The sequence below is a fragment of the Phycodurus eques genome, chromosome 5 (genome assembly GCF_024500275.1).
Source record: "Phycodurus eques isolate BA_2022a chromosome 5, UOR_Pequ_1.1, whole genome shotgun sequence".
NCBI classification, from domain to species: Eukaryota; Metazoa; Chordata; class Actinopteri; order Syngnathiformes; family Syngnathidae; genus Phycodurus; species Phycodurus eques.
The window spans coordinates 8,703,021-8,716,299 of record NC_084529.1 but is presented as its reverse complement, the minus strand read 5'-3'; the positions used below and the strand labels follow the sequence as shown (position 1 = coordinate 8,716,299).

The 13,279-nt window shown below is 39.8% G+C and overlaps 1 protein-coding gene across 1 annotated transcript in view; it reads right to left on the bottom strand.

Annotated features, from left to right (window-relative positions):
* Window positions 1–2,701: 2,701 nt before the first annotated feature.
* Window positions 2,702–13,279, bottom strand: part of LOC133402347 (dual specificity tyrosine-phosphorylation-regulated kinase 4-like) — a 26,722-nt gene continuing 16,144 nt past the window's right edge. The window contains 5 exon segments of the mRNA XM_061675922.1: window positions 2,702–2,784; window positions 8,414–8,514; window positions 8,601–8,703; window positions 11,602–11,662; window positions 11,742–11,914. Coding sequence (XP_061531906.1) covers window positions 2,702–2,784; window positions 8,414–8,514; window positions 8,601–8,703; window positions 11,602–11,662; window positions 11,742–11,914 — 521 coding nt within the window.

The following is a 13,279-nucleotide window of genomic DNA, read 5'->3' as shown; positions in this document are numbered from 1 at the left end:
GTTAGTGCCAATGACATGGGTAACTTACACATCTGTGAAGGCACCACTAATGCTGAAAGGTACATACAGGTTTTGGAGAAACATATGCTGCCATCCAAGCAACGTCTTTTTCATGGACGCCCCTGCTTATTTTAGCAAGACAATGCCAAAACACATTCTGCACGTGTTACAACAGCGTGGCTTTGTAGTAAAAGAGTGCGGTTACTAGACTGGCCTGCCTGCAGTCCAGACCCGTCTCCCATTGAAAATGTGTGGCGCATTATGAAGCGTAAAATACGACAACGGAGACCCCGGACTGTTGAACAGCTGAAGCTGTACATCAAGCAAGAATGGGAAAGAATTCAACCTACAAAGCTTCAACAATTAGTGTCCTCAGTTCCCAAACATTTATTGAATGTTGTTAAAAGAAAAGGTGATGTAACACAGTGGTAAACATGACCCTGTCCCAGCTTTTTTGGAATGTGTTGCAGCCATAAAATTCTAAGTTAATGATGATTTGCTAAAAACAATCAAGTTTATCAGTTTGAACATTAAATATCTTGTCCATCCATCGATCCATCCATTTTATGAGCCGCTTATCCTCACAAGGGTCGCGGGAGTGCTGGAGCCTATCCCAGCTATCTTCGGGCAGGAGGCGGGGTACACCCTGGACTGGTTGCCAGCCAATCGCAGTAAATATCTTGTCTTTGTCGTGTATTCAATTAAATATAGGTTGAACATGATTTGCAGATCATTGTATTGTTTTTATTTATGTTTAACACAATGTCCAAACTTCATTGGAATTGGGGTTTTAAGTGCCCTCACTCCCAGAGTTGCAGTCAACAGCAATTTCATTACCATCCATTAATCCATCCATTTTCTATACTGCTTATCCTGTTCAGGGTCGCAGGGAGCTGCAGCCTATCCCAGCCGATTTCAGGCAAATGGCAGTTTACACCATGGACTGTAGGCCAGTCAATCGCAGGACACATAGACGACAGTTCATATTCAACTTAATATGGCAACTGAACCCACGCTGCCTAAACCAAAGTCAAGTGAATGTACTACTAGACCATCAGTTATTCGAAACACCGTTACATCTGCAAATGATTTTTGATGTTGTATACCATTAAAAGTACCTCCATCATTACGTCTAATCATCATAGCATTTTTATTCTAAATACAATTACTGATTTACAATGTTTTCTCATCACTCCCACAATAATTTTCTCTCTGCCCTCTCCTGTCTCTCTACCTCAACCCCCCTGGTCAAGGCAGATGGCCACCCCACATTGAGTCTCCATTCTGTTCCAGGTTTCTTTTAGTGTATTTCTTTGCCTTTTTCACCTTACTGCTCATTTATGTGGGGTTTAGTTGGTCTTTCATGTGTGAGGAACGTCGTTCTAGACCTGCTCCGAATGTAAATATGACTTTGAGCTAAGTCTGCTGTGAATTGGGGCTATATAAATATATGTAATTAACCTTACTCATAACCTGAGTGTTATAAACTATGCATTGGCAGTACTTGTTTCATACTGAAACATCTGGATCTTCTTCTGGAAGGTAGCAGCTAGAAGTCAATCTGCAGGATGTGTGGAAGAGACAAAATTGGAACAATACCAGAGCCATGTTGTTAAAAAAAAATTACCAAAATTTAATCCATCCATTTGATTTTTAAACTGTCTTTTGTCTTGAAAATGTATTAAAAAAAAAAAAAAAAAAGAGACAGGCCATCCTTCTCAGGGAACCTGTTTCTCAAAAAAACAACAACAACAAGACACAAACTAATCAAAAAGTAAAACATTACAAAAGGGGATTACCAATCGCCTCCAAACTAAATTCTTACAGGTACACCACCAATGCAGTTTATCCTGTGGATGGTCCCGCAAATATTTATGGATGCGTCCACTGTTGTGGCTGACACACTTTTGTCTTCATAGTGCTCAACTCCAGGTGGAAGCTTTTGTGCATTGTCAAGTTTCTTGTCGTAACACCAGCACCATCATTCAATTTCAGTGATAATTCCAGCTGTGTATTTGATAACTGTTAGCACATACGTGGCAAGGCTTAAGTCTTGTTCTTATCACTGAGATAAGTGTGTATCCATATCGTATTTGCAACTATCTGTTAGGGACTTCAGGGTGCACAGAGTGGTATGGCTCAGGTAGTAGAGTCACAAAGTCTCGTCTGTCAAAAGATTTTTGAGGACGTTATCCCAAATTAGCCTTGATGCTATGTCAGTACACACCATCATCATTAGGTGAGTACCTTGGAGGTCGAAAGGCACTATAAAAATGGCACTGTAAATTAAGTATGCATTATTTTGGTTTAAGATGCACTTGATGGTGAAATGTGCAATGGTCTTGAAGCTGGCTTCCTGTTATTTTGGCATTGAGTTGTTGAAGATCAGCACACTGCTGTATGCCTGCATGCTGCCATGTTCTCTAAGTATCCATTTGTTGGGCAGAGATGTAGGCATTCTCTTAGTCAATTCAGGTATTCCTTAGGTAGGTCTGTAGAGCCTTAGGAGTCCTTGGAGTCATGGCCTTGCAAACTAGTAGCTGGTGCTTAGGCATCTCCTTGTTGCTCCCATTGCCTCTATAACTCTGCTACTGACTCAGCTAAGTTTGCTATTATGATATACCCACAATTTTTAATATATGCATGTATTTTTATACAAGCATGTAGTGTTTAATCCCAATGTCCAAGGGTTCAGGGGTCACTATTTATGTAGTACCAATGGCTGCAACAGGGGTGGTGCAATTTTGTCTCTCTTTAGTAAGCTGGTTTTGGCTGCTTTGACACCTGTGTAGGGGTGGACAAAAAAGAGAAATATTATTTTCAGCCTTTTTAAATGCTATGTGTGCTCTCATACCAACTGAGTATAAATCATCATGTGTCATTTTGCAGTTAATCTTTGGGTGCTTTCACACCTATAATTCACTTCCTCTGAGTTGGGATGGGATTCTTCCATTTCCCAAGTGAACCAAAATGTTTCAGAACACACCACTGGATCTTTCGCTTATTAGTCAGCGGCAAGCAGAAGAATGTGGAAGAATTATTTGGATAATCAGGACAGTATAGCTGCAACTAGCCAAGCGCAAACAGAAAAAGGCACATCCTAAGCAAAAGTTATTTCCTGGTGAAGAGTCAAGAGCTTTGCTCGTCAACTACATGCTACTTAACACAGCATAACTCAATCTTTCAAGTTAATGTATTATTTTATATCTTAATCTAAGTTTAAAATATCTTTGGTGCCTTTAAAACCTTACCCTAATCATATATTTATCCACGTAAGGCAATTGAGAACTGATTGTCATTTGCAACACCAACCTGGTCTTTGAAGCAGGGAGCTTTTATCTTTATAAAACTGTATATATAAATTTTTATTCAGAAACCCAAGTTTTTCCAGTGTCTTGGCAATTAGGAGATTACTTTTTTAAATGTGAGTTCTCAAGCTTTTGAGAACACCAGCTCACATGCCTTTTATGGACCTTTTAGTCACCATGTGCTATGATGTAATGTAATATCTAACTTGTAAGTATATCACATCGTACAGTTTGTATACACTGTAGATATATATATATATATATATATATATATATATATATATATATATTTATATTTTTATATTTCCTGTACCAATGCTCAAAATAAGCGGATTTACATCGCAATTTGCGTGTCAAAATTCACATTCTTGCTCATCATAAAACTACATGGGTCCACAAGAGGGCAGCTGTGTCTCAGTCTCGCTAAGTAGCGGGCCACCCGGACCAAAGCGGGATAAGGAGTTACCGCCGATGAGGTGGCTGGGTCTGCAGGAAGATGGTAGAAGTGGGCCAGCCAGCCGGGGAGGCACAAGCCCACGCGGGCATGTGCAGCAGACGGCTGAGGTGACACCGGCGCCAGGCCGGCCGGCCGGCCGCAGAGGCGCAAGCATGTTAGTGTCAACCGATCAGCGTTTCTCAGAACAGCCTACCTCCTTAAGCGTTCTGGGAACATCCAGAGAAGACCTTAGTTGCTTGGAGGAACTAAATGACCCTGGGGGAACCTTTAGTACTGAGACAGTGTTTTGCTACAAACAGAGTGGGGAACTCAAACACAGTGGGGAACTCAAACTACCAGGGAAGATAGGGAAGTTTCTTAAAAAGGTTCCTGTCATGGAGAAGGGGCTATAGTATCTCCAGCGTGTCCTGGCTCTTCCCTGGGGCCTCCTCCCTGTGTGACATGTCTGGAACACCAAATCAGGGAGGCATCCAGGAAGCATTTGAACAAGATGTCCTAGCCACCTCATCTGACGCCTCTTGATGTGGAGGAGCAGCAGCCCCTCCCGGATGACCGAAGTTCTCACCCTATCTCTAAGTGAGAGCCCAGACACCATGCAGCGGAAACTCATTTCGGCTGCTTTTAGCTGCAATTTTTTTCTTTTGGTTACGACCCACCATAGGAGAGGGTAGGAACATAGATTGACTGGTAAATCAATAGCCTTTTCGGTTCAGCTCCTTCTTCACCACGACAGACTTATACAGAGGCCGCATGACTGCTGTCGCTGCGCCGATCCGCCTATCAATCATCCGCACCATTCTTTATTCACTTGTGAAAAACACCCCAACATAATTGAACTCCTCCACTTGGGGTAGGACCTCATCCCTGACCTGGAGAGGGAACACCACCCTTTTCCAACAGCTTCACTTTACTGTAAACAGCTCCAGTAAGAGTTGGAGATTGCGGCTTGTTGAAGTCAACAGAACACTATCATCTGCAAAGAGCAGAGACATCACACTGAGGTCACCAACCCGGACCACGTCAATGCCTTGGCTATGCCTAGAAATTCTGTCTAGGAAAGTTATGAACAAAATTGGTGACAAAGATTAGCCTTGGAGGAGTCCCACCCTCACTGGAAACAAATCTGACTTACTGCCGGCAATGTGGCCCAAACTCTGACAAAGGTTGTACGGGGCCCTAACAGCCCACATTAGGGGTCCAGTAACCCATAGTCCCAGAGCACCCCCCACAACAACTACCAGGGGACACGGTCGAATACCCTCTCCAAGTCTACAAAACACATGTAGACTGATTTCGCAAACTCCCATGCTCCCTCAAGGACTCTGTTGAGGGTGTAGAGCTGGTCTAATGTGTGTTTCACTAACGTGTATGTGTTCACTGTGATGGGTTAAATGCAGAGAAGAAATTTCGTGTACATGCATTCATGTTCATGACAATAAAAGATGATTCTTCTTCTTCTTCTTTCCCATTCTTGCTCGATGTACAGCTTCAGCTGTTCAACAGTCTGGGGTCTCCATTGTTGTATTTTACGCTTCATAATGCGCCACACATTTTCAAATGGGAGACAGGTCTGGACTGCAGGCAGTACCTGCACTCTTTTACTACGAAGCCAGGCTGTTGTAACACATGCAGAATGTGGTTTGGCATTGTCTTGCTGAAATAAGCAGGGGTGTCCGTTAAAAAAGACGTTGCTTGGATGGCAGCATATGTTTCTCCAAAACCTGTATGTACCTTTCAGCATTAATGGTGCCTTCACAGATGTGTAATTTACCCATGCCATTGGCACTAACACAGCCCCATACCATCACAGATGCTGGCTTTTGAACTTTGCATCCATAACAGTCCGGATGATTGTTTTCCTCTTTGGCCCAGACGTCCACAATTTCCAAAAACAATTTGAAAAGTGGCACAGAACACTTTTCTACTTTGCATCAGTCCATCTTAGATGAGCTCGGACCCAGAGAAGCCGGCGGCATTTCTGGGTGTTGTTGAGAAACGGCTTTTGCTTTGCATAGTAGAGTTTCAAGTTGCACTTACGGATGTAGCGCTGAACTGTATTTACTGACATTGGTTTTCTGAAGTGTTCCTGAGCCCATGTGGTGATATCCTTTACACATTGATGTCGGTTTTTGATGCAGTGCCGCCTGAGGGATAGAAGGTCACGGGCATTCAATGTTGGTTTTCGGCCTTGCCGCTTACATGCTGTGATTTCTCCAGATTCTCTGAACCTTTTGATGATATTATGGAGCGTAGATGATGAAATCCCTAAATTCCTTGCAATTGTACGTTGAGGAACATTGTCCTTAAACTGTTGGACTATTTTCTCATGTACTTGTTCACAAAGAGGTGAACCTCTCCCCATCTTTGCTTGTGAATGACAGAGCAATTCAGGGAATCTCCTTTAATACCCAATCATGGCACCCACCTGTTCCTAATTAGCCTGTTGACCTGTGGGATGTTCCAAACAGGTGTTCTTTTTTGGCACCTGTCCCAGCTTTTTTGGAATGTATTGCAGCCATAAAATTCAAAGTTAATGATTATTTGCTAAAAATAATCAATCAATCAATAATCAATTTGATCAGTTTGAACATTAAATATCTTGTCTTTGTAGTGTATTCAATTAAATATAGGTTGAACATGATTTGTAAATCATTGTCTCCTTTTTTTTTTTTATTTATGTTTAACACAACGTCCCAACTTCATTGGAATTGGGGTAGCATGTCAATCACGAAAGGCTCAGCTCGATAGATGCGTCTATCGAGCGGAACTGTCCCTAAAATCATTGCCACAGGTTTAAGCTTGTAAATGTGTGCATGATTGTTTCACAGCACTACTGAAAGTATTCTGTGTGTTGTTTGGAAGGAAAAACACAACACTGTGGTTATCTAAAAAAAATCATTTCAATTGTCTTGTGTGTCATGGTTTGGGACTGTGTTCCTGCGTCAGGGCCTAGAACTATTGCTATCATTGATGGGAAAATATAATTCCCAGGTTCATCATGACATTTTACAGGGGAATGTAAGATTATCTGTCTGCCAATTGAAGTTTAAAAGAAGACAGGTAATGCAACAAGACAGCTACCTAAAGGAAAGTCAAAGTGGGCTTCTGAAGTGACCTAGTCAGAGCTCTGACCTTGAGCCAATTATGATGCTGTGGCATGACTGTAAAAGACCAATTCACACCAGATGTCCCAGGAATACTGACAAACTGAAACGGTTTAAAAAGAGGAGTGGTCCCAAAATTTGTCCAGACAATTTTCCAGGTCTGATGTGGATCTAACGGAAAGGTTTGGTTGAGGTTTTTGCTCCCGAAGGACGTTCAACCACTAATTAAATCAAAACGTTCACATACTTTTACCACCCTGCACTGTGACGTTTTACACGTTGTGTTCAATAAAAATATGGAAACATAATTGTGTGGATAGTTTGAGGAAACTGTTTATCTGTAGTTGTGAATTAATGCAAAAACTAAATAAAATTTATCACAGTTTCACATTAAATATCTTGTTTGTAGTGTATTCAATTCAATATAGGTAGGTAGGCAATATAGGTCAATATAGAAAATCATTGTATTCTGTTTTTATTTACATTTTACACAGCTTCCCAACTTCATTGGAATTAGGGTTTGTAGTTTGACCCCTCCCATGTGCTTTAAAACCTAACCTAACCCTATACCCCGACAATCTTTTCTAGCATTCTCAATATAACAGCTGTGTAACTTTGTCCTTCCCGAAGCACATCCAGGAATTGTATCTTCTCCTGAAAGATCAGATCTTCCTCTGGATCTTAGGCTTACTACTAGAAGCCTCAGAAGATGCAATGAGCCTGTCGGCCATCGTAGGACTTATAAGGAAGTGTTATATCAGAGAATGTGTGGTGATACCCCAAGAGAATGAAAATCTCAGGAGAAGGAAAAAGTGAGACTGCTTAAATATTAAAACAAATGTTGACTTTTTACAACATTTTAATCAAAATATAATTTCAATACTGTACATTATTTAAATTAACGCAGAAAGCCATAAAAACCCATTTTTAAAAGATGGCAGGCAATTCTGAAGTGAAAAATACGTTCATTTTTTGGTAGCATCAGCAATAGACATTAACTATAGCCTACAACATGCACACTCAATTGACTGCAGACATCTGCCAACGATAAATCCTGACAAATCCCAAGAGCTGCCTCTGAGATGAGGAAACTGTTTATCTGTAGTTGTGAATTAGATGAAGATCAAATCATGTTTTATAAACAATTTATGAATTTAAGGATATTCAAGTACAGTGGACCCCACTATTCATGGGGGAGGGGGGACCGGGCCGGACCATGAATAGCAAAAATCAGTGGATAATTGACACTCATTATAATTGCATTCAAAAACAAATAATAATAATTATTATTATTTTCACCCCAAAAATTATTAAACCCCTAATAAGCACTTTCAGGGTTGGTTGCTGCCAAAAAAAAGAATAAACAAAAAGAAAAATATGTGGGGTCTACTGTATTTGCAACTGTATATAACCCCAAATAATACAATTTCTTGTAATTCCAATGGTCATCCAGATATTTCAGTCAGTGCGAAAGTGGTATGAAAATAGCTCTTATATTACTGATGTTTTCATAATTACAGTGTACATTATTAGCATTGACTCACTCATTTTAATAGTTGTCTTCATTGGTTTCGGCGCATCTGTGTTTAGGATCCATGGATGACGCAAAGCCTGTTCTGGTGTTAGGCGTTTCTTTGTATCATATCTGATAAACAATATACATGCACTTAATGGACATTCATGTAGACCTACTGTTTGACAATATAAGTATTAGATAGTATGTGCTCTTACTCCAAGCAGTACGAAATGAAATCCAGAAACTTTGGATTGCTTGACCTTATCCTTATGGCCAGTGTATTTTTATGCAGTTTTGAGGATTCAATGTCCGGGCTGCCTGCATTGGGGAGAGAAAAAAAAAAAAAAAAAAAGAGAAAGTCAAAAAGTAACAAAAAAACAATTCAAGGAATGATAATGTTGGGCCTCCTTCACCCGTAACTCTTGTGAACAAATGCGCTTACAGGTAAGTCATAATCAAACACCTATGAAGATAAATGTGGTATTACCACTGTATGTTTTCTTACTCAACAGCTTATCCAAAGTAGAAATGGTGCGCAAAACAAACTTGTGCAACATTTGTTTTCATAGTGAACCACCATTTATCACAGCGTCTATGTTCCAAACCCACTCGCAATAAGTGAAAATCTCTACTGTAGGCCTTATAAAAACATTGAATCCCCAATTCCAATTAATTTGGAAAGTTGTGTAAAACAAATAAAAAAAGGATACAATGATTTGCAAATTCTCGTCAACATATATTCCATTGAATACACTGCAAAGACAAGAGACTTAATGTTCAAACTGATTAATGTTTTTTTTTTTTTTCTTTCCAAATATTCTCATTTTGAATTTGATACCTGCAACACGTTCCAAAAAAGCCGGGACGGAAACAAGAGACTTGGAAAGTTGAGGAATGCTCAAAAGACACTTGTTTGGAACTTTCCACAGATGAACAGGGTTCACCCCTTTGTAAAGTCATCCAATAGTTTAAGAACAACGTTTCTCAATGTTCATTTGCAAAGAATTTTAAGAGATTTTATCATCTACGGTCCATAATACCAACAAAAGATTCAGCGAATCTGGAGAAATCACCACATGTAAGTGGCAAGGGTGAAAACCAACATTGAAAGCCCGAGGCTTTAGGCGTAACCGTATTAAAAAACAGCAACATTGTGTAAAGGATATTTGCACAAGGGCTCAGGAAGTTTTCATTGCTACAGCTACAGATGCAAGTTAAAACTAATATATAAAGTGAAAGACAGATATGAACAACACACAGCAATACTGCCGGCTGGCTTTTCTGGGCCCAAGCTCATTTGAGATGGACTGAGAAAAAGTGGAAAAGTGTGCTGTTGTCTGACAAGTCCGCATTTCAAATTGTATTTGAAAATCATGGACATTGTGTCAAAGTTCAAAATCCAGGATGTGTGATGGTATAGAGATGTGTTAGTGCCCATGGCATGGGTAACTTTCACATCTGTGAAGGCACCATTAATGCTGAAAGGTACATACAGCTTTTGGAGCAACATATGCTGCCATCCAACGCCTAATTCAGCAAGAGAATGCTAAGCCACATTCTGCACATTATAACAGCGTGGCTTCGTCGTAAACGAGGGCTGTCTCCCACTGAAAATGTCTGGTGCATTATGAAGCACAAAATACCACAATGGAGACCCCGGACTGTTGAGCGAATGAAGTTCAACATAAAGCAAGAACGTAAAAGAATTCCATCTACAAAGCTTCAACAATTAGTCTACTCAGTTCCCGAACGCTTATTGAGTGTAAAAGGAAAGGTGATTTAACACGGTGGTAAACATGCCCCTGTCCCAGCTTTTTTGGAATGTGTTGCAGGCATCAAATTCTAAATGAGTGAATATTTGCAAAAACTAAATAAAATTTATCACAGTTTCACATTAAATATCTTGTTTGTAGTGTGTTCAATTCAATATAGGTAGGTAGGCAATATAGGTCAATATAGAAAATCATTGTATTCTGTTTTTATTTACATTTTACACAGCTTCCCAACTTCATTGGAATTAGGGTTTGTATTTTGACCCCTCCCATGTGCTTTAAAACCTAACCTAACCCTATACCCCTACAATCTTTTCTAGCATTCTCAATATAACAGCTGTGTAACTTTGTCCTTCCCGAAGCACATCCAGGAATTTTATCTTCTCCTGAATGATCAGATCTTCCTCTGGATCTTAGGCTTACTACTAGAAGCCTCAGAAGATGCAATGAGCCTGTCGGCCATCGTAGGACTTATAAGGAAGTGTTATATCAGAGAATGTGTGGTGATACCCCAAGAGAATGAAAATCTCAGGAGAAGGAAAAAGTGAGACTGCTTAAATATTAAAACAAATGTTGACTTTTTACAGCATTTTAATCAAAATATAATTTCAATACTGTACATTATTTAAATTAACGCAGAAAGCCATAAAAACCCATTTTTAAAAGATGGCAGGCAATTCTGAAGTGAAAAATACGTTCATTTTTTGGTAGCATCAGCAATAGACATTAACTATAGCCTACAACATGCACACTCAATTGACTGCAGACATCTGCCAACGATAAATCCTGACAAATCCCAAGAGCTGCCTCTGAGATGAGCACCAAAATAATATTTTTCCTTGGCCCAAATCACTCCGGTTTCCTTCCATATCCCAAAAACATGCATAGTAGGTTAATTGAAGACTCTAAATTGCCTATAGGTGTGAATGTGAGCACAAATGATTGTTTATATGTGCCCTGCAATTGGCTGGCGACCAATTCAGGGTGTACCCCGCCTCTTGTCCAGAGTTAGCTGGGATAGGCTCCAGCACGCCCACGACACTAGTGAGGAGAAGCGGCACGGGAAATGAATGAATGAATATTCTCAGCAGATACTTTGATTCTGAGGGAACTCTGATGTAGAAGAATATCGAGTTATATTTCAAATTGATAAGACTACATATTTAAAATTAAAGAATGCACTGCCACACCAGCATTCAAATACACATACGATGGAATAATTTCGCTGAGTCCAGCACTTCCAGACTAATCGAAGAAACAAAAACAGTTGAATAACAAATCTGTACCTATGTTTATTTATCTTCTGACAGGTGTGAACTTGCCATGAATCCAACATATATTTACTTTTTTTTTTTTTTGTAACTATTTTTTTACAAATAAACTTAAGAAGGAAAAGAACAGCTATTGCCAGTACCATTAGTTTGAATTCTTATTTTTTTCTTACCAATGCGGAATTTTTTTTCATTTGCTTCAACCTGCATTTCTATTGGTGGGAGGCCAAGAACCTGAAAGGAATTGACATTCAATACCTTGTCTTAGGCACTTAAAACTGGTGAGGCTGGGTTTGTTATGACTCAATCTTACTCTTGTGATGGAGTAGAACATGTCTGCTTTGGTATGGCCACCAAAGAGAGCGTAGCCTCTGTCGAGTTCAGCCAACATACAGCCGAGGCTCCACATGTCAGTCGCTGGGGTAGATGTTTTGCCGAGGAGCAGTTCTGGAGACATGTACGGTAGAGTGTAAATCGTTGGTCTATCTGTGGTAGATCATATAGAAGAGACACATAAGCTTCTGCATTGTTTGCAGTGTTTAATGTCCTTTAGTTGTCATGTATGTTATGTTTAATTGACTGTCTGTCCGGTTTGCTCCATAGCAATAGGGTTTTTGTGCACTATTGTTTATATATATAGTCCCCTCCTTAAAGTATTGGAACAGCAAGGTCAATTCCTTTGTTTTTGTTGTATAATGAAGACATTTGGGTTCAAATGATCAAACGATGAATATGAGACAAAGATTCAGAATTCCAACTTTTATTTCATGGTATTTACATGTAGATGTGTTAAACAACTCAGGACAGAGCACTTTTTGTTTGAACCCACCGACTTTTCAAGTGAGCAAAAGTATTAGAATGTGACTGATGGGTGTTTCTAGTTGCTCAGGTGTTGGCTTTTAGATTGATTGCTTAAACATTAGATAGTGCTTGTTTTTGGTTTCACCTGTGAAAAGGGATTTTGCTCTTTAGCAAACATGAAGACCAGAGAGCTGTCTATGGGAGAAAAGCAAACCATTTTGAAACAGAAAAGAGGGAAAATCGATCAGAGCTATTGCACAAACATTGGGCATAGGCAATACAACAAATTGGAATGTCGTCAAAAAGAAAGAAACTACGGTGTACTGAGAAACAGACATCGAACTGGTCGGCCAAGGTTATCAACGGCAGTTGATGACAAACATTGTGAGAGTTGTGAAGAAACACCCAAAGACAACAGGCAGTGACATCACTGAAAGCCTCCACAAGGCATGGGTGAAGGTATCACAATGTACTGTTCGAAGAAGACTTTGAGAGAAGAAATATACAAGCCATACCACAAGATGCAAACCACTCATCAGCAAAAAGAATCGTAAGGCCAGATTGATTTTGCAAAGTACAAAGTTTTGGAACAAAGTTTTATAGAATGATGAGACAGAGAGTAACCTCTACCAAAGTGATGGAAAGGTCAAACTATGGAGAAAGAAAGGATCTGCTTCTGATCCAAAACACAAAAGCTCACCTGTGAAGCATGGTGGAGGTATGTCATGGCTTGGGCTTGCATGGCTGCTTCTGGAACGGGCTCACTAGTCTTTATTGATGATGTAACTCGGGATGGTAACAGCAGAATGAAATCTGAAGTCTACAAAACCATTTTGTCTGGCAATTTCCAGAAAAATGCATCCAAACTAATCGGGGGTGGCTTCATCATGCAACAAGACAATTACCGGACCTTAACCCAATAGAGCATGGATTTTATGTGTCTTCATTGGTTTCGGCATTTCAAATGAAGAATGCAACAGTCTGGTGAAGTCAATGGGTCGCAGGCTTTATGTTGTTATGTTATACATATGTATATATACACATATGTAT